This window comes from Chlorocebus sabaeus, chromosome 5 (assembly GCF_047675955.1).
Source record: "Chlorocebus sabaeus isolate Y175 chromosome 5, mChlSab1.0.hap1, whole genome shotgun sequence".
NCBI lineage: Eukaryota > Metazoa > Chordata > Mammalia > Primates > Cercopithecidae > Chlorocebus > Chlorocebus sabaeus.
The window spans coordinates 27,234,941-27,261,294 of record NC_132908.1 but is presented as its reverse complement, the minus strand read 5'-3'; the positions used below and the strand labels follow the sequence as shown (position 1 = coordinate 27,261,294).

General features: G+C 50.3%; 1 protein-coding gene across 3 annotated transcripts; it reads left to right on the top strand.

Annotated features, from left to right (window-relative positions):
* QPRT (quinolinate phosphoribosyltransferase) lies at nt 1-26,301 on the top strand. Of its 3 annotated transcripts, none has more exons than XM_007989941.3 (4): nt 69-186; nt 22,420-22,955; nt 24,618-24,749; nt 24,821-26,301. In XM_007989941.3, exons 1-4 carry the CDS (start codon nt 174-176, stop codon nt 25,037-25,039), a joined length of 900 nt encoding a protein of 299 aa, XP_007988132.1. In that variant the 5' UTR covers nt 69-173; the 3' UTR covers nt 25,040-26,301. The 3 variants fall into 3 exon arrangements, with proteins under 3 accessions (XP_072871408.1, XP_007988132.1, XP_007988125.1); XM_007989934.3 differs by having other exon boundaries at nt 24,615-24,749; XM_073015307.1 differs by lacking the exon at nt 22,420-22,955 and having other exon boundaries at nt 1-186.
* Nucleotides 26,302-26,354: the final 53 nt, after the last annotated feature.

Sequence of the window (26,354 nt, the reverse complement as noted above, 5' to 3'; positions counted from 1 at the left end):
GAGGAATCTGCAGGCTTGGCAGAGGACAGGAGGCAGGCCTGGGGAGCCTGGGAAGGGCTGGCTGACAGTTCTATGGGCCCTCCCCTCCTCCACAGTCCCACCCCCAGCCTGAGGCCTCTGGGAGCCCTGGTCCTGAGCAGCCAATACACCAGCCCAGACGGCTGCAAGTCACCATGGACGCTGAAGGTAAAGGGACACTCTCCCCGCGGTGTCCCTGCACCCATCCCCCCACTGCCTACCCCTGCCCCCATCCTGGCTTGTCTCAGCCCCTCATCACCTCCTCTGGAGCCATCTCTCCTCTGGTCCTGCCATCGACTCCCTTACCTACCCCATGTCCCTGCAGCCTCGCTCAACCCCCAGAGGCCCCTTCTCACTCTTCTTTCTCTTGTGTTGAGTCCCCAAGGAGCTCTGGGGAAGGAAGGGGCTTAAGCCCTAGAAAAGGGGGGCAGGGCGGCCTGGAGGAGGTAGCGTCTCCTGGGGGCAGTGGGGGCCGGAAGTGGGAGGCTGGATGGGGGAGCAGCGTGGACTTCTGCTCTCGCTGGTAGCTGGGGAGAAGCAGAGACAAAGTCCTGTCCCGTCTGTAGCCGGGTGGGGGAGGGGGCTTGAGTCCCGTGATTCCCTGCATGGAAGGAGCTGTATGCAAACCGTTGGGGTGATCAGCCCAACCCCTGGCCATGGGTACCTGAAGTTCAGTGGCCACAAAGGAATGAGAAAAGACAAGTTAAGATTTAAAGCAGGTCCAGGGGGCTAGTTGCTAAAGTGAAGGCTGCAGAGCCCTGGTTGCCTGACAATTTATTGAGTACAAGCTTTTGATCTAAGAAGCAGATGGTACGGGGTGAAACAGTGAAGGCGGGGGTGCATGCGTCATTTGAAAGATGTATAGCAGTGGTGGTTTATGTGAATTTCCTTTAAGCTCAAAGCATATGTCTAACTACTAAGATAATCTTCTTGTTGTTGTTGTTTGAGACGGAGTCTCGCTGTCTCCCAGGCTGGAGAGCAGTGGCGTGATCTCGGCTCACTGCAAGCTCCGCCTCCCGGGTTCACACCATTCTCCTGCTGGGAGATAGGCACCTGCCGCCATGCCTGGCTAATTTTTTGTATTTTTAGTAGAGATGGGGTTTCACCGTGTTAGCCAGCATGGTCTCAATCTCCTGACCTCGTGATCCACCCACCTTGGCCTCCCAAAGTGCTGAGATTAGGGGCATGAGCCACCATGCCAGGCCAACTAAGATGATCTTGAACTTACCGGGCTGCAGCTGGTGGGAGTGGGTTTTACAAGGAACCAGGATGTCTGGTCACATTCCAAAGATTCAAGGGAGTGTTTCAGCCCAGAGCATTCTATGGAACACCATAGGTGTCCTACACAGGGGTGGCTGACTAAACTGGCACCCAATAAACCCTTCCACCAGCACAAACCCAGGGGGCCATGCTCTGCACTCAGAAGGCTCCACCAGGGATGGGGCTGTGTGACCGTGGGTGGGTCCCGGCTTCTCAGAGCCTCATTTTCTTCCATCTGTAAAAGGACAATCGTAGTTCCCTGATCTGGTCGGGCACGGTGCCTCACGCCGGTAATCCCAGCACTTTGGGAAGCTGAGGCGGGTGGAGCACTTGAGGTCAGGAGTTTGAGACCAGCCTGGCCAACACGGTGAAACCCCATCTCTACTAAAAGTACAAAAATTAGCTGAGTGTGGTGGTGCGCACCTGTAATCCCAGATACTTGGGAGGCTGAGGCGGGAGAATTGCTTGAACCTCAGTGGTGGAGGCTGAACAGAGATCAGGCCTCTGCACTCCAACCTGCGTGACAGAGCGAGACTCCATCTCAAAAAAAAAGAAAAAAAGAAAAAACAGAAAGTTCCCTGATCACAAGGTTGTGGGGAGGACAGAGGATGGGAGGCACGGGTGCCTAGACCCTCCTCCACGTTTGGTGTGCCTGTTGACACCATACACCCGGTCCCTCTGGCTCCACTGTGGAACCAGCTCTCGGGGGTCCCATGCAGGATGCATGCCAAACACATTTCAATCTCCATTGTGTCTTTCTCTTTTGTGACAACACCAACCTGGATGTGAATCCTGACTGCCACTCAGCAGCGGTGGAATCTCTGGTTTTCACCAGTTTCCACATCTGGAAGCCCCAGTTTCCACATCTGGACAATGGAGTTGGTGGCACTGGTCTCACGGGGTTGTAATGAGGATTAAATACCTTAGCAGATGTCAAGGAGTCTGGACCTGGTTCCTTCAGAGCCAGGATTCTTTACTGAGGGATCATGGATGGGCTCTGGGGGAGTTCATGAACCCCAGAATTTGCACGTGAAATTGCGTGTCTTTGTGAGAACACAGTTATGCATTTTTCTGGGAAGGAGATGCATAATTTTCATCAGATCCAGATTCTTTTTTTTTTGAGACAGTCTCGCCCTGTCGTCCAGGCTAGATTGTAGTGGCATGATCTCGGCTTGCTGCAACCTTCACCTCCCAGGTTCAAGCGATTCTCCTGCCTCAGCCTCATGAGTAGCTGGGACTACAGGCATAAACCACCATGCCCGGCTAATTTTTGTATTTTTAATAGAGATGGGGTGTCACCATGTTGGCCAGGCTAGCAGATCCAGATTCTTTTTTTTTTTTTTTTTTTTTTTTGAGATGGAGTCTCACTCTGTCACCAGGCTGGAGTGCAGTGGCGTGATCTTGGCTCACTGCAACCTTCGCCTCCCGGGTTCAAATGATTCTCCTGCCTCAGCCTCACAAGCTGCGACTACAGGTGCGTGCTGCCACGCCCAGCTAATTTTTGTATTTTTAGTAGAAACGGTTTCACCATGTTGGCCAGGATGGTCTCGATCTCTTGACCTTGTGGTCCGCCTGCCTCGGCCTCCCAAAGTGCTGGGATTATAGGCATGAGCCACTGCACCCGGCCCAGATTCTTAACAGAGTAAATGAAAACCTCAAAAAGTCAAGGATGGAAGCTGGGCACAGTGGCTCACGCTTGTAATCCCAGTGCTTTGGGAGGCTGAGGCAAGAGGATACCTTGAGGCAGGCCAGGAGTTTGAGACCAGCCTGGGTAACATAGTGAGACCCTGCCTCTAAAAAGAAAAAAACATGTCAGGGTTGCTCAGGGATGACATACCCAACTTGTGGCTTTCCCACCATGTAATTCTTCTGTTGGGTTTTTGTTTTTTAGAGACAGGGTCTCACTCTGTGGCCCAGGCTGGAGTGCAGTGGCAGGATCACTGCAATCTAGAACTCCTGGGCTCAAGTGATCCTCCCGCCTCAGCCTCTTGAAATGCCAGGCTCAAACGATCCTCCTGCCTTGGCCTCCCAAAATGCTAGGATTATAGATATGAGCCACTATGACTGGCCCACTGTGTAGTTTAGAAATGACCCTGGAGTCAAATGCCTGGGTCCGAGTCCCATTTCTGCCACCTGCTAGCTTTATGATCTTGGACAAGATGCTTAGCCTTGCTGTGCCTTGATTTCCTCATTGAAAAAGTGTGAGTGTGCCTTCCCATAGGATTGTGGTGAGGATTCAATGAGAGGATATGTGTCTGGCACCTAACAGACAAAAATCAGTTGGTGAACCAGACTCAGTGGCTCACGTCTGTAATCCTAGGACTTTGGGATGTCGAGGCAGGAGAATTGCTTGAACCTAGGAGTTCGAGACCAGCCTGGAAAACATGGTGAGACTCCATCTCTACAAAAAGATCCAAAAATAAGCCAGGCGTGGTGGCACATGCCTGTGGTCCTAGCTACTCGGGTGGCTGAGGTGGGAGGATCACCTGAGCCTGGGAGGTTGAGGCTGCTGTGAGCCATGCTTGTGCCACCACGCTGTAGCCTGGGTAACAGAATGAGACCCTGTATTTAAAAAAAAAAAAAAAATTGTCACTTGGCAATGGTTTTGCTATTGATTTTATTGGCTCCTCACATTTGTCTCTCCGGCTCTGAGCCCTCCCCAGGCTCCAGTTCTGTTCTGTTTTGTTTTCTTTTGAGACGGAGTCTAGCTCTGTTGCCTAGGCTGGAGTACAGTGGCATAATCTCGGCTCACTGCAACCTCCGCCTCCCAGGTTCAAGCAATTCTCCGGCCTCAGCCTCCTGTAGCTGAGATTGCAGGTGCACACCACCACACCCAGCTAATTTTTTTTGTAGTTTTAGTAGAGACAGGGTTTCACCGTTTTGGCCAGGCTGGTCTCGAACTCCTGACCTCGTGATCCACCCGCCTTGGCCTCCCAAAATGTTGAATTACAGGCATGAGCCACCGTGCCTGGTTTCCAGTTCTGTTTTTAAAACCCCTGACTGTCCATTTCCACCTGACATCTCTCTGATGTGTCACATTCAAAATCCTCTCTTGCCACCAGCTTTTCCTTCTGACATCTCCATTTCTTTCTTTTTATTTTTCTTTTTAAGACAGAGTCTTACTCTGTTACCCAGGCTGGAGTGCAATGGCACAATCTTGGCTCACTGCAACCTCTGCTTCCCTGGTTCAAGTGATTTTCCTGCCTCAGCCTCCTAAGTACCTGGGATAACAGGCGTGTGCCACCATGCCTGGCTAATTTTTGTATTTTTAGTAGAGATAGGGTTTCACCATGTTGGCCAGGCTGGTCTCAAACTCCCGACCTCAAGTGATCTGCCCGCCTTGGCCTCCCAAAGTGCTGGGATTATAGACGTGAGCCACAGCGCCCGGCCTGATGTCTCCATTTCTGTTCCTGCCTCACCAGCCTCCTACTCAGACTGGAAACCTCAAGGTCATCTTTGACTATTCACTCTCCCTTGTACCCCAGGATCCAAAGAGTCCCCACATGTTCCTTGGACTTACCTTCATGGCATCGCCTGACCCTCTTCCTTTGTTTCCACACCTCCTCCCTCTGCGGGAGCAGCCTGTTTGAAGCCTCCTTCTTCTTGCTGCCTTCACGCACGTGATGACAGCTGATGCGGAACTCTGGGCTGGGCCAGGAGGGTTGGCACTGGGATCATGGACCCAGGAGAGAAGAGACAAGCCCGGGGATGGGGCAGAGGCTGGGAAGTGACGGGTGAGTCCAGCGTGGGTACATACCAATGTGAGGCCAGTGGGCAGAGGCAGAGTGGTCCACCAGGGGCCAGGTGTGGGCAGCAGGGTCAGTCCCATCATCTTATGGGTATGGAGTCCAGGTGGCCTTTTCCTACACTTCACCCTGACTCACAGCAGCTTTCCATCTTGTATCCATCAAGAACTCCAGACACAGTTTAAATGTTTAAATTTCAAAGTTGGCTGGCCGTGGTGGTTCACACCTGTAATCCCAACACTTTGGGAGGCCAAGGTGGGCGGATTACTTGAGGTCAGGAGTTCAAGACCAGCCTGGCCAACATGGTGAAACCCTGTCTCTACTAAAAATACAAAAATTAGCCGGGCATGGTGATGGACGCCTATAGTCCCAGTTACTCAAGAGGCTGAGGCAGGAGAATCACTTGAACCCCAGAGGCAGAGGTTGCAGTGAGCCAAGATTATGTCATTGCACTCCAGCCTGGGCAACAGAGCAAGACTCCATCTCAAAAAACTAAAATAAAATAAACAAACTTCAAAGTTTTTTTTTTTTTTTTTTTTCCAAAGAGACAAGGTCCTTCTCTGTTGCCCAGGCTGGAGTGCAGTGGCAAGATCATAGCTCACTGCAGCCTCCAACTCCTGGGCTCAAAAGATCCTCCTGCCTCAGCCTCCTGAGTAGCTGGGACTAACAGGGGTGCCCCCACGATGCCCAGCTATTTTTTAAAAATTCTTTGTAGAGACGGGGTCTTTCTATGTTGCCCAGGCTGGTCTTGAACTCCTGGGCTCAAGCAATCCTCCTGACTTGGCCTTCTGAAGCGCTGGGATTACAGACGCGAGCCACTGGACCAGCGCAGTTCATTTTGATCGTGTGACTTCTGATAGAAATTTTGTAGTGACTTCCCATTGCCTAGTGAGAGAAGCCTAACTCTTCCTCTCAACCACGGCCTGCTCAGTCTGGCCCCATCCTATGACGTGGCCTTCTTTCCCCATGCCCAAGACTGGGCACCGTCACCTGCATATACCCTGTGCCTCTGCTGCCTGACCTGTGCTCTCTCTGTTCTCTCTGCCTGGCGAGCCGTCCTCTCCTGTCAATTCCAGCCCATTCTCAGAACCAGGCTTTTTGGCTTCTCTTATCCATACTCAGACTCTGTGGCTCATTCTACCGTATGTGTGCAGGGCGGTCACATTTGGCCATATTTGGAGGTCACTTCTCTTCTCCAGGGAGTGAACGGAGGGGAAAAGGACATTTATCCGGGACCTGAGGTGCTGACCAGCCTCTGTCTCCACCTGGTGTTTGCCAAATGAGTCAACAAATGAACAGATGGAAGAACAGAGCCCCCAGAGTCAGACCCCTGGGTTGAGGCTTCTGGCCAGGCACTGACTCAGGCGCTTTATGTGAATTGCCTCTTTTGGTCCTCCCAGCAGCCCTGGAATTTCCATGTGAAACTGACACTCAGGCAGGTTAGCGCCTTGCTGGAGTCACCCAGCCTGTAGGTTAGGTGTAGCATAGAAACACGATAAAGAGCTGAGCATGATGGCGTGCATCTGTGGCCCCAGCTTCTAGGGAGGCTGATGCAGGAGGATCGTTTGAGTCCAAGAGGTTGAGGCTGCAGTGAGCCGTGATCACACCACTGCATTCCAGCCTGGGTGACAGAGCGAGACCTTGTCTCTAAAAATAAAACAAAAACAAAAAACAGTAAACAGCAACAACAACAAATCAGTAAACAATCCAGAATAGAACAGCAACAGTGCCAGAGGGGGGAATATCTTTATCTATTATGCCAGAGTTTTCAGTAATCTGTATCTTTACATGATTTGAAAAGAGAGAAGATGGCAAATAATATCCCAAGACACCCTGATCCCCTCTGAGCAGAGAGCCAATTTTTTTTTTCTTTGAGATGAAGTCTTGCTCTGTCACCTAGGCTCAACTCACTGCAACCTCCACCTCCTGGGTTCAAGCGATTCTCCTGCCTCAGCCTCCCAAATAGCTGGGATTACAGGTGCCCGCTACCACACCTGACTAATTTTTGTATTTTTAGTAGAGACAGTTTCACCATGTTGGTCAGGCTGGTCTCAAGCTCCTGACCTCAAGCGATCTGCCCACCTTGGCCTCCCAAAGTGCTGGGATTACAGGCATGAGCCACTGTGCCCAGCCTTAAATATGCCAATTTTATTAGAGTTTTATTAACTCTGGACAACCAATTAAGAAGGGATCGCCTTGAGGGATCAAGGTTACATCCCACAGAATAAAACTCTAATCTCTGAAGTCCAGGCATCTTGGGCGACCTTTTACATGCCTAGCCACAAGGCTAGGAGGCTGCTGGACAGGGAGGGTGCAGCTGCCTCCTCCATGCACGTGGCAGCCTGCCTGGCATTTCTCTGATGGGCCAACTCTCTCCTTGCCAGCTGTAAAAGCTGCTTCCCCTCTCTGAAGTGCCTTTCAGTAACAGCTGCTAATTAGTGGAGCCCCGTATTTTCAAAGCTCCCCACAGGAATTCCTCTTGTTGGAAATGCGTGAGAGAGTCAGGGCCTTAAAAAAAAAAAAAAAACACCCAGATGTGTTTATTTATTTTTCACAAATAGAACATGGAATGTGTAACTGTTCCCCTCTCTATTAGACAGTCAGAAAGACTGAGCTCCAAGAAGGGGGAAAGGGGGGAACCCCTGCACATGGAAGCAGCTTTGAGGTTCTTTTTTTTTTTTTTTTTTTGAGACAGAGTCTCACTCTGTTGCCCAGGCTAGAGTGCAGTGGTGCGATCCGAGCTCACTGTAGCCTCAACCTCCTAGACTCAAGTGATCCTTCTGCCTCAGCCTCCCAAGAGTAGCTGGGACTACAACTGCACGCCGTCATGCCTGGCTAATCTTTTAAATTTTAATTTTATGTATTTGATTATTCTTTTTTTAGACTGCATCTCCCTCTGTTGCCCAAACTGGAGTGCAGTGGCGCAATCACGATTTGCTGCAGCATCAACCTTCTGGGCTCTAACAATCCTCCCGCCTCAGCCTCCCGAGTAGGTGGTACCACAGGTGCATGCCACCATGCCCGGCTAATACACACACACACACACACACACACACACACACACACATAAATATATATAAATGCCATCTCTACAGAAAAACACAAAATTAGCCAGGCATGGCTAATTTTATATTATATAATTTTTGTGTTTTTCTGTAGAGATGGGGTTTCACCATGTTGGCCAGGCTGGTCTTGAACTTCTGACCTCAAGTGATCACCCACCTCGCCCTCCCAAAGTGCTGAGATTACAGGCATGAGCCACCATGCCCAGCCAGCAGCTGTGATGTTCTACAGTACCCAGCTATGGAAAGGGAGGACCTGGGCTCATATTTACCATTGTCTAGCTGCATCATTTTCTAGCTCTATTCTTTAGATAATTCCTCTTTATGTTTCTGAGCCATGGTTCTCCACCTATATTTTTTATTTATTTTTATTTTATTTTATTTTTTGAGATGGAGTCTTGCTCTGTCGCCCATGCTGGAGTGCAATGGCGTGATCTCGGCTCACTGGAACTTCTACCTCCTAGGTTCAAGGAATTCTCCTACCTCAGCCTCCTGAGTAGCTGGGATTACAGGCGTGCGCCACTGCGCCTCGCCAGATTTTTGTTTGTTTGTTTGTTTGTATTTTTAGGAGAGATGGGGTTTTACCATGTTGGCCAGGCTGGTCTCGAACTCTTGACCTCAAGTGATCCACCCACCTCGACCTCCCAAAGCGCTGGGATTACAAGCGTGAGCCACCACGCCCGGTCTTGGTTTTCCACCTATAAATACAAACGGCATCCACCTTGAGGCCCTGTAGGTGAGGTTTGGGAGGAGGTATGATAAGCGCCAGGCACGCAGTAGGCACCAATGCATGGTAGCTATTATTTTCTTCCTGTGGCTCAGAAGCTCTCAATTCTTTTACAAATTAGAATTATTTTGCCATATTTCAGACCAATTATATCAGAATCTCTAGGGATGGGAACTGGAGCTCCCCCATATGATTCCATTGTGCAGCAGAGGTTGAGAACCACTGCTCTACCCAATGGTGTTATGATTTATAATAAGAAATATGTATTTTACTCTTTATCCTTGGTTCCTGGCATAGAGCTCCTGGAATCCTTGAAACTTCCTGAACAATAGAGGGGCAAGGAGAATCCTTTGTTCTAATATTTGATCTTTGTTTTTTTGTTGTTGTTGCTGTTGTTGTTATTGTTGTTGAGACAGAGTTTTGCTCTTGTTGCCCAGGCTGGAGTGCAGTGGCGTGATCTCGGCTCACCACAACCTCCGCCTCCCAGGTTCAAGCAATTCTCCTTCCTCAGCCTCCTGAGTAGCTGGGATTACAGGCATGCACTATCATGCCCGGCTAATTTTGTATTTTTAGTAGAGATGGGCTTTCTCCAAGTTGAGGCTGCTCTCGAACTCCTGACCTCAGGTGATCCACCCGCCTTGGCCTCCTAAAGTGCTGGGATTACAGGTGTGAGCCACCGTGCCCGGCTGTTGTTGGCTTTTTAAAATTGAGACAGGATCTCACTTTGCTATCCAGGCTGGGGTGCAGTGGTGTGATCACGGCTCTCTGCAGTCTCAAACTCCTTGGCTCAAGGGATCCTCCCACATCAGCCTCCTGAGTAGCTGGGACTACAGGTGTGTACCACTGTACCTGGCTAATTTTTCTGTAGATAAGGGGTTTTGTTATGTTGCTCAGGCTGGTCTTGAATTGCTGTGCTCAAGTGTTCTGCCTGCCTCGGCCTCCCAAAGTACTGAGATTACTGCCGTCAGCCACCATGATGCCTAATTTTTGAAATTTATGTAGTTGGCTAGGTACGGTGGCTCACACCTGTGATCCCAACACTTTGGGAGGCCGAGGGGGGAGGGTCACCTGAGGTCAGGAGTTTGAGACCACCCTGGCCAACATGGTCAAACCCCGTCTCTACTAAAGATACAAAAATTAGCCGAGCATGGTGGCGGGCGCTTGTAATCCCAACTACTTGGGAGGCTAAGGCAGGAGAATCACTTGAACCCGGGAGGCGGAGGTTGCAGTGAGCTGAGACTGCGCCATTGCACTCCAGCCTGGGCAACAAGAACAAAAACTCCGTCTCAAAAAATAAAATAAAACAAAATAAAATGTACGTGGTGATAGACTCTTGCCATGTTGCCAGGCTGGTCTTGAACTCCTGGCCTCAAGCGACTCCCTCTCCCCAGCCTCCCAAAGTGCTGGGATACAGATGTGAGCCACCACACTGGGCCTAATACTTGATCTTTGACCCAAGTTCCTGACAGAGCTCCTAATCCCTTGGAATTTCTGGCTGATCAGAGGGTCTTTTGTTCCAATGAGATGATTCTTGGTGGGCTTCTGGAAGGGGGCCAGTCACCAGAGAGATACTACTGCAATGATTAGAAGTTTGGTACCCTCAGCAGTATCCTTCATCTTCTGGGAAGGGGAGAGGGGCTAGAGATCGATTTAACTATCATGCCTGTGACATGACACCTCCATAGAAATCCCTGAAATAAGATGTTAGGAGAGCTCCTGTGTTATAGGACAGATAAAGGTGCCAGGAGGAGGGTGGTACCCAGGAGAGGGCATGGAAGCCCCTTCCCCCATACCCTGCCCTATGCATTTCTTCCAGCTGACTGTTCATTTGTGTCATTTGACAATGCCTTTGTAAGCCAGGTGTGGCAGCGCACCTATAGTACCAGTTACTCAGGAGGCTGAGGCAGGAGGATCACTTGAGCCCAGGAGCTCAAGAGTGCTCCTGTAGTGTGCTATCCTCGAACCTGTGAATATCCACTGCACTCCAGCTGGGCAACAAAGAAAGACACTGTCCAAAAAACAAAACAAGCTGGGAGCGGTGGCTCACGCCTGTAATCTCAACACTTTGGGAGGCAGAGGCGGGTGGATCACTTGAGGTCAGGAGTTCGAGACCAGCCTAGCCAACATGGTGAAGCCCCATTGCTACTAAAAATACAAAAATTAGCTGGGTGTGGTGGCGTGTACTTGTAATCCCAGCTACTCGGGAGACTGAGGCAGCAGAATCGCTTGAACCTGGGTGGCAGAGGTTGCAGTGAGCTGAGATAGCGCCACTGCACTCCAGCTTGGGCAACAGAGTGAGACTCCGTCTCAAAAATAAATAAACACATAAAAAACAAAACAATACAAAACAAACAAAAAAAAGTGTTGTAATACACCAGCAATAGTAAGTAAACTGTTTTCCTGGGATCACTGCTTTAGTAAAGATCAAATATAAGGCCGGGCACGGTGGCTCAAGCCTGTAATCCCAGCACTTTGGGAGGCCGAGGCGGGCGGATCACGAGGCCAGGAGATCGAGATCATCCTGGCTAACACGGTGAAACCCCGTCTCTACTAAAAATACAAGAAAATTAGCCGGGCGAGGTGGCGGGCGCCTGTAGTCCCAGCTACTCGGGAGGCTGAGGCAGGAGAATGGCGTGAACCCGGGGGGACGGAGCTTGCAGTGAGCCGAAATTGCGCCACTGCACTCCAGCCTGGGGCACAGAGCAAGACTTTGTCTCAAAAAAAAAAAAAAAAAAAAAAAGATCAAATACAAGCAGGAGTCATGGGAACGTCTGATTTGTAGCCAAGTCACACAGAAGTTGTGGGTAGCCTGGGAATCTCTTACTACTTGAGGCTGACGTCTGAAGTGGGGGACAGTCTTGTGGGACTGAGCCCTTTTGCTATGAAGTCTGCACTAACTCTGGTTATGGTCACAGTTGAAGTGAATTGTAGGACACGCAGCTACTGTTGGAGAATTGGTTGATGTGGGAAAAAGAAATGCCATACCACTGGTCGCAGAAGCGTTCTGTGTTGAGTGAACATACAGAAAAGAAACACTGTTGGTTTTTTTTTTTGTTTTTTGTTTGTTTGTTTGTTTTTTTGAGACGGAGTCTCGCTCTGTCGCCCAGGCTGGAGTGCGGTGGCGCAATCTCCACTCACTGCAAGCTCCGCCTCCCGGGTTCATGCCATTCTCCTGCCTCAGCCTCCCGTGTGGCTGGGACTACAGACGCCCGCCACTGCGCCCGGCTAATTTTTGTATTTTTAGTAGAGACAGAGTTTCACCGTGTTAGTCAGGATGGTCTCGATCTCCTGACCTCGTAATCCGTCCATCTCGGCCTCCCAAAGTGCTGGGATTACAGGCGTGAGCCACCGCGCCCGGCCCACTGTTGGTTTTTTAATCTACGTCACCCTAAAATAACGTTCCATGACCCAGTCTCAAGTGGGGACCCTCTCTCTCCTTTCCTTATTTTTCTCACTTTTTATTATAGAGAATTTCAAACATACACAAAAGTAGATAGAAAAGCATGGTGAACCCCCACGAAACCACCACCAACCTCAAAAAGCATCAATGTGCGGCTAGCCCAGTCTCACCCTCCCTCCCTCTACCTTCCAGTATTATCTTAAAGCAAACCAGCTTTCGAACTCTTTGTTTGTTTGTTTGTTTGTAGACAGAGTCTCGCTCTGTCACCCAGGCTGGAGTGCAGTGGCACAATCTTGGCTCACTGCAACCTCAATTCAAGTGATTCTTTCACCTCAGCCTCCCCAGTAGCTGGGATTACAGGCCCGCACCATCACACCCGGCTCATTTTTGTATTTTTTTAGTAGAGATGGGGTTTCACAATGTTGGCCACGCTGGTCTCGATCTCTTGACCTCAGGTGATCCACCCCACCTCGGCCTCCCAAAGTGCTGGGATTACAAGTGTGAGCCACCACGCCCAGCCTCTTTGTTTTTTAGATGGGGTCCTGTTCTGTTGCCCAGGCTGGTTGGTGTGCAGTAACATGATCATAGCTCACTGTTTGTAGCCTCCAACTTCTGGGCTCAAGCGATCCTCCTGCCTCAGCCTGTGGAGTAGCTGGGACTACAGGCGTGTGCCACCACACCTGGCTAATTTAAATTTTTTTTTTTTTTTTCTTTAGAGATGGGGTCTTGCTGTGTTGACCAGGCTGGTCTCAAACTCCCAGCCTCAAACGATTCTCCTACCTCAGCCTCCCAAAATGTTGGGATTACAGGCATGAGCCGCCATGCCTGGCTCAAATCTTTTCATATGTGATCATATGTTTTCCTTCTTTTTTCTTTTTTTTTTTGAGATGGAGTTTCGCTCTTGTCGTCCAGACTGGAATGCAATGGCGTGATCTTGGCTCACTGCAACCTCTGCCTCCTACGTTCAAGCGATTCTCCTGCCTCACTCTCCCAAGTAGCTGGAATTACAGGTGCCCACCACCATGTCCAGCTAATTTTTTTACCTTTTTTTTTTTTTTTTTAGTAGAGATGGGTTTTTGCCATGTTGGCCAGGCTGGTCTTGAACTCCTCACCTCAGGTGATCCACCCGCCTTGGCCTCTCAAAGTGCTGGGATTACAAGTGTGAGTCACTGTGCCCAGACTCAGCATGTTTTTTTCCTAAAAGATAAAGACTTTTTCTTTTTACTACAACCACAATACTGTTGTCAAAACTAAACTCTAAAAATTTCCGTGGTGTTATCAAACATTCAGTCAGTGTCCAGATTCCAATGGTTTCATAAATAGCCTAATTTGCTTTTGGTTTGTTTGAATTAGGATCTAAGTAGAATCTACACTTTGTGATTAGTTAGTATATGTTTTAAGCCTTTAAAACTTTCTTTAACTTTATTTTTTCGATTAAAAAATGTTTAATTTAGAGATACTTTTTGTCTGGCCAAGACTACCTCAGCCTTCTTTTGCCTCCCAATCTGTCTCCAGTTGGTGGCTGAAGTGACCCTTCTGGAGTAAAACCATAATCTCTTTTAAAATTCTGTGATGGGTCAGGCATGGTAGATCACACTTGTAATCCCAGCACTTTGGGAGGTCGAAGTGGGAGGACTGCTTGAGCCCAGGAGTTCAAGACCGGCTTGGGCAACATAGCGAGATCCCCCCATCTCTACTTAAAAATAATAAAATAAAATGAAAAAAAAATTTTTTTGAGATGGAGTTTTGCTCTTGTTGCCTAGGCTGGAATACAATGGTGGGATCTCAGCTCACTGCAACCTCCGCCTCCCGGGTTCAACCGATTCTCCTGCCTCAGCCTCCTGAGTAGTTGGGATTACAGGCATGTGCCACCATGCCCGGCTAATTTTGTATTTTTAGTAGAGATGGGGTTTCACCATGTTGGTCAGGCTGGACTCGAACTCCTGACCTCAGGTGATCAGCCCACCTCGGCCTCCCAAAGTGCTGGGATTACAGGCATGAGTCACTGTGTCTGGCCAATAAAATGAAATTTTATGATGGCTCCTGCGATCTGGCAAATTCCTCAGCTAAACAGTTTAGTTTTTTCTCCCTGTGGCCTCCTCTCCCACCATGTCACCTGTGAATCTCACACTGCTCCACCCCGCCACTGTCTGCGGGTGAACAGATCAGTTTTCTCAGCCCCAACTGTCGGCCCCACCCCACACCTCTGCCTGGCAAACATCACTCACCCGTCCTCAGAGACATTTATTATTAGTCATTTATTCTGTGAGTCCACCACACTTGAGAAACGTTTCATTTCTTAGTGAACACGCCTACCCTGTGCTAGACAGTGTTCCTAAGGGTTTTCAAATATAAAGTCTTTTGTTTTTTGTTTCTGAGACAGTCTTGCTCTGTTGCCCAGGCTGGAGTGCAGTGGCACAATCTTGGCTCACTGCAACCTCCACCTCCCAAGTTCAAGCAATTTTCTGCCTCAGCCTCCCTAGTAGCTGGGATTACAGGTGCCCGACTAATTTTTTTTTTTTTTTTTGTATTTTTAGTAGAGATGAGGTTTCACCATTTTGGCCACGTTGGTCTTGAACTCCTGACCTCGTGATCTACCCACCTTGGCCTCCCAAAGTGCTGAGATTGCAGGCATGAGCCACTGCCCCTGGCCACTTTCTTGTTTTTATAACAGCACGAGGAGGTCATTATTGTCATCCCTGTCACAGATGAGGAGCCCAAGGCCCCCGAGGGTTGAGTCTCTGGTCCACAATCACTTAGTGACAAGTGGCAGAGCCAGGGCTGGACCTGAGGTGTGCGGTCCCAGAGCCTAGGCTCTGATTCACTGTGCTATACGACCTCTCTGATAGGTAAGTATCCTAGCTCGCATACTATGAAGCGAAACAATATAAAATTGCCAATATTTGGCCGTTTTGACCAATAAAAGCAGCAATGGTTGTATGGTTCAGTATGCGAAGCACTTGAATATAGCAGAAAATTCAATGGCCAGACACAGTCTTTGCCCATCGAGAGGAAACAGCTGTAGACTGTGATGATGGGGGAAGAACAGGAAGCAGAGAGGGACCAGGATCGAATATGGGGGGTGGGGTGTCTGTGAGGCCCCTGCTGAGGAAGTGATGTTTAAGGGAAGACCTGCAAGTGGAATAAGAGCTGAAGGGGGAGACTGGGGACAAGGGAAGGGACTTCCAGGCCGAGGTACAGTCCTGCAACAGCATAGGCTAAAGCCTGACAGGTAAGAGAAAGAGCTGCCCACGCTGTTGCCTTCATGCCTAGCAATTATTAACGCCCCGCACAGTGCAGGTGCTGATGAGGATGTGTCAGAGAATCAGTGAAAAATGGAAATAAGTTGCCAGGTGTGGAGGCTCATGTCTGTTAATCCCAGCACTCTGGGAGGCCAGGGTGGGAGGAAGACAAGGCCAGGAGTTGGAGGCTGGGCATGGTGGCTCACGCCTATAATCCCAGCACTTTGGGAGGCCCAGGTGGGTGGATCACTTGAGGCCAGGAGCTCAAGACCAGCCTGGCCAATATGGTGAAATGCTATCTGTACTAAAATACGAAAATTGGCCAGGCATGGTGGCACGTGCCTGTAATCCCGGCTACTCAGGAGGCTGAAGCAGGAGAACCCAGGAGGCGGAGACTGCAGTGAGTCTACAGTTACTGCCAAAGCTCAGGGCTCCATCCCTTTTCCATCACATGCCATTGCACTCCAGCCTGGGCAGCAAAGTGAGACTCTGTCTCTAGAAAAAGAAAAAAAAAAAAAAAGGTTTAAAAGGCCAGGAGTTTGAGACCCTGTCTCTACCAAAAAAAAAAAAAAAAAAAAAAAATTACCTTGGCATGGTGGAGCAGGTACTCAGGAGGCTGAGGTGAGACGACCATATGAGCCCAGGCATTCAAGGCTGCAGTGAGCCATGATTGTACCACTGCAGTCCACTCTGTCTCAAAAAGAAAGAAAAAAGTCAAGAGAACTGGAACTGAAACTGTGAAAGATTAGTTTTCAGCAGGAGAGTGATCAAAGAAAACCAGAACTAGACAGTTGTTAAAATAACTAAAACATATTGCATTCCAGACTATTGCTGTAGGGGAAGAGTGACCTTAGATCAGAACTGAGCTGAACTCTGAGTACACCATGGGGGTTATAGCCAATGAGCAAAGTGGGGGACAGTGGATGGGACATTACCACAAGAAAGCACTGGGGGCTGGGGGGATTCTGGCAAGAACAACCTAAAGGGATTCTTGCTGAAGGCAGGCCAAGGTGGTCAGACAGCGCCTGGGGGAGGGTGGAGGATGAGGACCCCCATCAGGGTTCAAGGGGCAATCAGATGTGGAGGATGAAGGACTGGCTAAGCTGACTTAGCAGGATTCTTGCTAAAATTGGACAATGCAGAGGTAAACACGGAAGTCCAAGGCCTAACTGGAAAAGAGCTGAGGGAACCTGAGTGAGGTTTGGTTATAAACAGAACCTCTGTCCGAGTGAGCCCATCAAACTTACTTTATTTATTTATTTATTTGAGACAGAGTCTCACTCTGTCACCCAGGCTGGAGTACAGTGGTGCTATTTCGGCTCACCACAAACTCTGCCTCCCAGGTTCAAGCAGTTCTCGTGCCTCGGCCTCCCAAGGAGCTAGGATTACAGGCATCTGCCACCACACCCAGCTAATTTTTGTGTTTTCAGTAGGGACAGGGTTTTGCCATGTTGGACAGGCTGGTCTTGAACTCCTGACCTCAGGCTAATTTTTTGTTTGTTTTTATTCTTTTTTTTTTTTTTTTTTTTTTTTGAGATTGAGTTTCGCTCTTGTTGGCCAGGCTGGAGTGCAATGGTGCAATCTCAGTTCACTGCAACCTCTGCCTCCTGGGTTCAAGCGATTCTCTTGTCTCAGCCTCCCGAGTAGCTGGGATCACAGGCGCATGCCACCATGCCCAGCTGATTTTTGAATTTTTAGTAGAGACGGGGTTTCATCATATTGGTCAGGCTGATCTAAAACTCCTGACCTCAGGTGATCCGCCTGCCTCAGTCTCCCAAAGTGCTGGAATTACAGGCATGAGCCACTGCACTCAGCTTTTTGTTTGTTTTTAAATTTAACTTTTTTTTTTGAGGCCAAATCTCGCTCTGTCACCCAGGATGGATTGCAATAGCGCAATCTCAGCTCACTGCAACCTCTGCCTCCTGGGTTCAAGCGATTCTCTTGCCTCAGTCTCCCAAGTAGCTGGGATTACAGGTGCCTGCCACCACGGCTGGTTAATTTTTGTGTTTTTAGTAGAGACGGGGTTTTGCCATGTTGGACAGGCTGGTCTTGAACTCCTGACCTCAGGTGATCAACCCTCCTTGGCCTCCCAAAGTGCTGGGATTACAGGCGTGAGCCACCATGCCCAGCCTTAAATCTAACTTTTATCTTAAGTTCAGGGGTATACATGTGCAGGTTTATTACATAGGTAAACTTATGTCATGGGGGTTGTACACATTATTTAGTCACCCAGCTATTAAGTGTAGTACCCATTAGTTATTTTTCCTGATCCTCTCCCTCCTCCAAACTTCCACCCTCTGATAGGGCCCAGTATGTGTTGTTCCCCTCTATGTGTCCATGCGTTCTCATCATTTAGCTCCCACTTATAAGTGAGAACATGTGATATTTGGTTTTCTGTTCTTGCATTTGTTTGCTAAGGATAATGGCTTCCAGCTCCATCCATGTCCCTGCAAAGAACGTGATCTCATTCTTTTCTATGGCTGCATAGTATTCCATGGTGTATGTGTACCACACTTTCTTTATCCAGTCTACCACTGATGGGCATTTAGGTTGAATCACGTCTTTCCTATGGTGAATAGTGCTGTGATGTGTCTTTATAACAGAATGGTTTACTTTGGGTATATACCCAGTAATGGGATTGCTGGGTCGAATGGTATTTCTGGTTTTTGGTCTTTGAGAAATTGCTGCACTGTCCTCCACTATGGTTTAGCTAATTTACACTCCCACCGACAGTGTATAAGTGTTCCTTTTTCTCTGCAACCTCACCAGATCTCAGTGGTCAACTCCTCCCACTCCCCAGGTAACAGTGATTTGCTCTGTGCCTACAGTTTTGCCTTTCCCAGGATGCTGCGTGAATGGGATCATACGGCCTTTTGGATCCGGCTCCTTTTAGTTAGAATGATACATTTGAGACAGGTCCCTATTGTTGTGTGTATCAGTAGTAGGTTTCTTCCTTTTTTGAGATGGATTATCACTCTGTCATCCAGGCTGGAGTGCGGTGGCATGATCTCAGCTCACTGCAACCTCCGTCTCCCTGATTCAAGTGATTATCCCGCCTCAGCCTCTCGAGTAGCTGGGATTACAGGCGCGTGCCACCACGCCTGGCTAGTTTTTGTATTTTCATAGAGATGGGGTTTCACTATGTTGACCAGGCTGGTCTTGAACTCCTGACCTTGTGATCCGCCCACCTTGGCCTCACAAAGCACTGGAATTACAGGTGTGAACCATGGTGCCCAGCCTGCATCACAGGTTGTTTAACCAATACTTACCAGTTGCAGAATTCAAATTCACTTTTAAAAAATCAGCCTGAAAAAAAAAAAAAATCAGGCTGGCCAGGTGTGGTGGCTCACGCCTGTAATCCCAGCACTTTGGGAGGCCAAGGCGGGCAGATCACCTGAGGTCAGGAGTTTGTGACCAGCCTGGCCAAAATGGTAAAACCCTGTCTCTATTAAAAATAAAAAATTAGCCTGGCATGGTGGTGGGCGCCTGTAATCCCAGCTACTTGGGAGGCTGAGGCAGAAGAATCGCTGGAATCCGGGGGATGGAGGATGGAGGTTGCAGTGAGCCAAGATCACACCACTTCACTCCAGCCTGGGCAAAAGAGTGAAACTCTGGATCAAAAAAAAAAAAAAAAAAAAAGTCAGGATTGGCACAGTGGCACACTCCTGTAATCCCAGGACTTTGAGAGGCTGAGGTGCAAGGATTGCTTGAGCCTGGGAGTTCAAGACCAGCCTGGGGAATATAGTGAGACCCCTATCTCTACAACAAAACATATACAAAAATTAGCCAGGCATGGTTGCTGTGTGCCTGTAGTCCCAGTTCCTTGGGAAGCTGAGGCGAGAGGATTGCTTAAGCCTGGGCAGTTGAGGCTGCAGTGAGTCATGATCGCGCCACTGCACTGCACCTAGTTTGAATGGAGTGGGAGTGGGGGATTAGGCTCTCACTCCCGGCCGTTTGCTCCCAGGCCTTTTCCGTAGCTGGATGTGACCAACAGAGACAGCGCCCAGCCTCAGTACATGTAGCTGGCTCTTAGTGGAGGGGCAGGAGCCATCTGGGGCAGATGTGGGAGAGAACGTGGCGAAGGAGAGCCCGGTGCAGTCAAGGAGGCTTGTGGCTCGGAGGGGAGGTGGGGTGAGTGGAGACTCAGCAGGTTGGCTCTGGGGAAGTAGACAAGAGAGGGCCTGCTTCGGAGAGCAGACCAAGCCAGGATGTCTGGCCTTCACTTCCACTTGGAGCAGAAGTGTGCTGTGTGCTCGTGTATGTGCGTGTGCGTGCACGTGTGTGCGCGCTAAATCAAACACCCTCGCTGGCTCTGTGTCCCCCTCAAGGGGAAGCCAAGTCCACGGACGGTGAAGGCCCATGAGGCTGCAGATCTTCACCCCGCAGATAGATGGCGCTGTTGCACCGCGCCTGGGTTTGCCTCTGCCCACAGCCATGCAGGGCCCATCACGGACTATGCCTAGGGCGTGAGGGACCTTCCCCATGTCCACCATCCTTATTTAAAAAAAAAAAAAAAAGTGTGGGTACATAGTAGGTGTATATATTTATGGGGTGCATTTTTTTTTTTTTTTTTTTTGAGACAGAGTCTTGCTCTGTCGCCCAGGCTGGAGTGCAGTGGCCAGACCTCAGCTCACTGCAGGTTCCGCCTCCCTGGTTTACGCCATTCTCCTGCCTCAGCCTCCCGAGTAGCTGGGACTACAAGCGCCCGCCACCTCGCCCGGCTATTTTTTTGTATTTTTTAGTAGAGACGGGGTTTCATCGTGTTAGCCAGGATGGTCTCGATCTCCTGACCTCGTGATCCGACCGTCTTGGCCTCCCAAAGTGCTGGGATTACAGGCTTGAGTCACCGCGCCCGGCCGGGTGCATACTGATAAAGCATGCAATGCATAATAATAACATCATGGGCCAGGCACGGTGGCTCACACCGAGATTGCACCTCTGCAGTCGCCAGGCCACTGCAGGCACCACACTGGCGACAGAGCGAGACTCTGTCTCAAAAACATAGATAAATAAATAAAAATCAGGTTAGGCCGGGCACAGTGGCTCACATCTGTAATCCCAGCACTTTGGGAGGCAGAGGCAGGCGAATCACAAGGTCAGGAGTCCGAGACCAGCCTGGCCAACATGGTGAAACCCGGTCTCTACTAAAAATACAAATTTTAGCCGGGTGTGGTGGCAGGTGCCTGTAACCCCAGCCTCTTGGGAGGCCGAGGTAGGAGAATCGCTTGAATCCAGAAGGCTGAGGTTGAAGCCAGCCGAGATCACTCCATTGCACTCCAGCTGGGCAACAAGAATGAGATTCTGTCTCAAAAAAAAAAAAAAAAAAAAAAAAAAAAAAAAATTACATCATGGAGAATGGGGTGTCCATCCCCTTAAGCATTTATCCTTTCTGTTATAATCCAATTGCATTCTTTTAGTTATTTTGAAATGTACAGTTATTGTTGACTATAGTCACCCTGTTGTGCTAGCAAATAGTAGGTCTTATTCATTCTTTCTATTTTCTTTTTTGTACCTATTAACATTCCCCACCTTCCCATCATCATCCTTTTTTTTTTTTGAGACAAAGTCTTGCTCTGTCACCCCAGGCTGGAGTGCAGTGGCACGATCTTAGCTCACTTCAACCTCTGCCTCCTGCGTTCAAGTGAATCTCCTGCTTCAGCCTCCCCAGTGGCTAGGGTTACAGGCATGCCCTACTACACTCGGCTAATTTTTTTTCAGGTTTTCGCCATGTTGGCCAGGCTGTTCTTGAACTCCTGACCTCAGGTGATCCACCTGCCTCAGCCTCCCAAAGTGTTGTGATTACAAGCATGAGCCACTGTGCCCAGCCCCATCATCCTCATTTTATTTATTTTTTATTTTTATTATTATTATTTTTTAGATAGAGTCTTGCTGTGTCACCCAGGCTGGATTGCAGTGGCGCGACCTCGGCTCACTGCAACCTCCACTTTCCAGGTTCAAGCAATTATCTTGCCTCAGCCTCCCGAGTAGCTGAGATTGCAGGCGCCTGCCACCACGCCTGGCTAATTTTTGTATTTTTAGTAGAGACAGGGTTTTACCATTTTGGCCAGGCTGGTCTCAAACTCCTGACCTTGGGTGATCTGCCTGCCATGGCCTCCCAGAGTGCTGGGATTACAGGCGTGAGCCACCGCTCCTGGCCAGACTGATTTTTTTTAAAAGTGAATTTGAATGCTACAACTCATGAGTATTGGATAAACAAACTATGTTTATTTATCATAGTTTGATACGGGGGGATTACAGGTGCCCGCCCCCATGCCTGGCTAATTTTTGTATTTTTAGTAGAGACTATGTTGGCCAGGTGGGTCTCGAACTCCTGACCTCAAGTGGTCTGCCTGCCTTGGCTTCCCAAAGTGTTGGAATTACAGGCATGAGCCACCACACCTGACCAGAAGTTTAAATTTTTTTTTTTTTTTTTTTTGAAATGGAGTCTTGCTCTGTCACCCTGGCTGGAGTGCAGTGGCACAGTCTCTGCTCACTGCAAGCTCTGCCTCCCAGGTTCACACCATTCTCCTACCTCAGCCCCCTGAGTAGCTGGGACTATAGGCGCCCACCACCATGCCTGGCTAATTTTTTCTTATTTTTAGTAGAGACGGGGTTTCACCATGTTAGCCAGGATGGTCTCGATCTCCTGACCTCATGATCCGCCCGCCTCGGCCTCCCAAAGTGCTGGGATTACAGGCATGAACCACTGCGCCCGGCCCAGAAGTTTAAATTTAACTAGGTGCCCAGTGACCTCGTCCAGCCCACAGCACTCCCCAATCCTCGCCCCCACAACCCCCCTTCCCCCCACACCCCCTTTCCTCCCTGCAGTCCCTCCACTGGAACCCCTAGATCTTGAGGCTGATGGGCCAGTGCCCAGTTTCACTGGTTGTTAAATATTTTGACAATAATCCCTGATAGCAGCAGAGGCAGCCAAACTCAACAGCTGTTCTCTGTTTCCCCCCAGGCCTGGCACTGCTGCTGCCGCCCGTCACCCTGGCAGCCCTGGTGGACAGCTGGCTCCGAGAGGACTGCCCAGGGCTCAACTACGCAGCCTTGGTCAGCGGGGCAGGCCCCTCGCAGGCGGTGCTGTGGGCCAAATCCCCTGGGGTACTGGCAGGGCAGCCTTTTTTCGATGCCATCTTTACCCAACTCAACTGCCAAGTCTCCTGGTTCCTCCCTGAGGGATCGAAGCTGGTGCCGGTGGCCAGAGTGGCCGAGGTCCGGGGCCCTGCCCACAGCCTGCTGCTGGGGGAACGGGTGGCCCTCAACATGCTGGCCCGCTGCAGTGGCATTGCCAGTGCTGCCACCGCTGCAGTGGAGGCTGCCAGGGGGGCCGGCTGGACTGGGCACGTGGCCGGCACAAGGAAGACCACACCAGGCTTCCGGCTGGTGGAGAAGTACGGGCTCCTGGTGGGCGGGGCCGCCTCGCACCGCTACGACCTGGGAGGACTGGTGATGGTGAAGGACAACCATGTGGTGGCCGCCGGTGGTGTGGAGAAGGTGCTGGTCCTGCCTGTCCCTGGTCCAACCTCACCCTCAGCACACCCCTCCCCTCCCCTCCCCTCCCCAGAGCCTCCAGCCATGACCTGGTGAACAGCCATGGCCTGGAGTCAGCAACACAAGACTCTTCCTACCTCAGCTCCTCCATCTGAGCTGGGCTCAGTTGAGCTCATCCAGCTAAGCTAAATGGGGAGCTGGGCTTGCTTTTCTTTTTCTGGAGATGGGGCCTCAGTCTCTCCAGTAGCTGGATATACAGGAATGCTCCACCCCACTGGCTAATTTTTGCTTTTTCTTTTTTGAGATGGAGTCTCACTGTTTCACCCAGGCTGGAGTGAAGTGACACAATCTCGGCTCACTGCAACCTCCACCTCCTGGGTTCAAGCAATTCTCCTGCCTCAGCCTCCCGAGTAGCTGGGATTACAGGCGCCAGCCACCACGCTCAGCTAATTTTTGTATTTTTTTGTAGAGACAGAGTTTCAGCATGTTGGCCAGGCGTGTCTCAAACTCCTGACCTCAGGTGATCCACCTGCCTTGGCCTTCCAAAGTGCTGGGATTACAGGTGTGAGCCACTGTGCCCAGCCGCCTTTTTTTCTTTTTAAGAGATGGGGTCTCACTATGTTGCCCAGGCTGGTCTCAAACTTCAGGACCCAAGAGATCCTCCCACCTTGACCTCCCAAAGTGCTGGGATTATAGGTATAAGCCACCACACCTGGTTTTGGAATTGATTCTTTATCTTTTTTCTGCTGCTGCATGGTGTAATGTTCGAGAACAAAGGACAACCCGGGGGAAGCCAGTGTCACTGGCACCACAGCCTTGAGCCCATCTCTCTAGCCCTCTGCACCTAATTTCCCATCTGTGAAATGTCCTTAAAGACCCCTTCTAATTTTAATATTCTGAGTCAAATTGAACTCAGGTCCAAATGCCAAATATTGCTGATATTCTTCCGCTTTTTGACCCACAAAAGTGGTCATTTTGGCCTACAATAAAACATCCTGGCTCAGTGGCTCATGCCTGTAATCCCAGCACTTTGGGAGGCCCAGGTGGGGGGATTACTTGAGGCAGGAGTTTGAGACCAGACTGGGCCATATAGCAAGATTCTGTCTCTACAAAATATGAAAAAATTAGCCATGCTTGTGGGCAAGCCCCTGTAGTCCCAGCCACTTGGTGGCTCACGCCTGTAATCCCGGCACTTTGGGAGGCTGAAGCGGGCGGATCACGAGGTCCTGAGTTAGAGACCATCCTGGCCACCATGGTGAAACCTCCTCTCTACTAAAAATAACAAAAATTAGCTGGGTGTGGTGGACGCACCTGTAGTCCCAGCTACTCGGAAGGCTGAGGTGGGAGAATTACTTGATCCCAGGAGGTGGAGGCTGCTGTGAGTTATGATTGCACCACTGCACTCCAGCCTGGGCGACAGAATGAGACCCTGTCGCAAAAACAAAACAAAACAAAACAAAACAAAACCAAAAAACCCCAACGTCTGGTTTCCTTATTAACCCCAAGCTCATGGTCCATCCGGAGCTTTTCAAATGCCAGTCCTGGCTCCCTGGGCCCCAGCTTCAGTGCTGGGCCCTATCCTCACCCTCGCCCTCCCAGCTCCCTGCGCCCCAGCGCCAGGCGCTGGGCCCAGTCCTCACCCTCGTCCTCCCGGCTGCCCAGCAGGCGGTGCGGGCTGCCCGGCAGGCAGCCGACTTCGCTCTGAAAGTGGAGGTGGAATGCAGCAGCCTGCAGGAGGCCGTGCAGGCGGCTGAGGCGGGTGCCGACCTTGTCCTGCTGGACAACTTCAAGCCGAAGGTGAGCTGGGCTCTGCCTCCGGGGAGGGGTCTGTGGTGGGCTCTCACCTCCCCTCCACTTGTGTCCCGCAGGAGCTGCACCCCACGGCTGCCGCGCTGAAGGCCCAGTTCCCAAGTGTGGCGGTGGAAGCCAGTGGGGGCATCACCCTGGACAACCTCCCTCAGTTCTGCGGGCCGCACATAGATGTCATCTCCATGGGGATGCTGACCCAGGCGGCCCCAGCCCTTGATTTCTCCCTCAAGCTGTTTGCCAAAGAGGCGGCTCCAGTGCCCAAAATCCACTGGTCCTAAACAGGAAGAGGATGACACCAGCCATGGGTTAACGTGGCTCACCAGGACCCTCCAGATCACACATCTCTTTTTTTTTTTTTTTTTTTTTTTGAGACCGAGTCTCGCTCTGTCGCCCAGGCTGGAGTGCAGTGGCGCGATCTCGGCTCACCGCAAGCTCCGCCTCCCGGGTTCACGCCATTCTCCGGCCTCAGCCTCCTGAGTAGCTGGGACTACAGGCGTCCACCACCGCGCCCGGCTAATTTTTTGTATTTTCGGTAGAGATGGGGTTTCATCGTGTTAGCCAGGAAGGTGTTGATCTCCTGACCTTGTGATCCGCCCGCCTCGGCCTCCCAAAGTGCTGGGATTATAGGCGTAAGCCACCACACCCGGCCCGGGTCACACATCTTTAGGGTCAGTGGCCAATGGGACACACTTGGCATTAGCTTGAGCCCAACTCTGGCTCTGCCACCTGCTGCTCCTGTGACCCGGCAGGGCTGACTTCACCTCTGCTCATCTCAGTTTCCTAATCTGTAAAATAGGTCTACTAAAGGATCAACCACATGGGGTTCTGCGGTGATATGAGCACATAGTGAGGGGTCAGCAAATGTCAGAAGTTACCTAGGACAACTAGGCACGATGGCTCACGCCTGTAATCCCAGTGCTTTGGGAGGCTGAGGTGGGCAGATCACTTGAGGTCAGGAGTTTGAGACCAGCCTGGCCAACATGGTGAAACCCCATCTCTACCAAAAATAGAAAAATTAGCTGGGTGTGGTGGCATGTGCCTGTAATCCCAGCTACTTAGGAAGCTGAGGCAGGAGAATCGCTTGAACCCAGGAGGTGGAGGTTGCAGTGAGCTGATGGTGCCACTGCACTCCAGCCTGGGTGATAGAGCAACACTCTGTCTCCAAAAAAGAGAGAGAGAGAGAGGGAGGGAGGGAAAGGAAGGTTGGAAAGAAAGGAAGAAAGGCAGGCAAAAGCCCCAGACAGGCCATCCGGCACCCTTCATGCACCCAACCTGAACCAAACACCAGCATGACCCAGCTCTGAATGCACAGCAGACGGAGGTTTGCTGGGCAGAGATGCTGGGCTGACCTGGATGCTGCCTTTGGTGATACCCTAAACAAAAGGGGCCAGTCCCACAGTAAGGAAGGAGACCACTACTCCTCCTGCTGCCCTCCTCCCCCAACCTTGCCTAGTTTACAAGACAGGAGGAAAGAGAGAAAGCAAAATGTTAGGAAAAAAAAAAAAAAAATACAGAAGTAAGATAAATAGCCAGAAGACCCTGGCGCCACCACCGGGCCCTGGTAGTTAAAAAAAAGTAACAATAATAATATCA

What these genes read in the sequence shown, in the direction of transcription:
- QPRT (XM_007989934.3), top strand. An exon ending in CCGCCGGTGGTGTGGAGAAG is followed by an intron (nt 22,956 to 24,614) that starts GTGCTGGTCCTG and finishes CCGGCTGCCCAG; the next exon opens with CAGGCGGTGCGGGCTGCCCG. An exon ending in TGGACAACTTCAAGCCGAAG is followed by an intron (nt 24,750 to 24,820) that starts GTGAGCTGGGCT and finishes TGTGTCCCGCAG; the next exon opens with GAGCTGCACCCCACGGCTGC.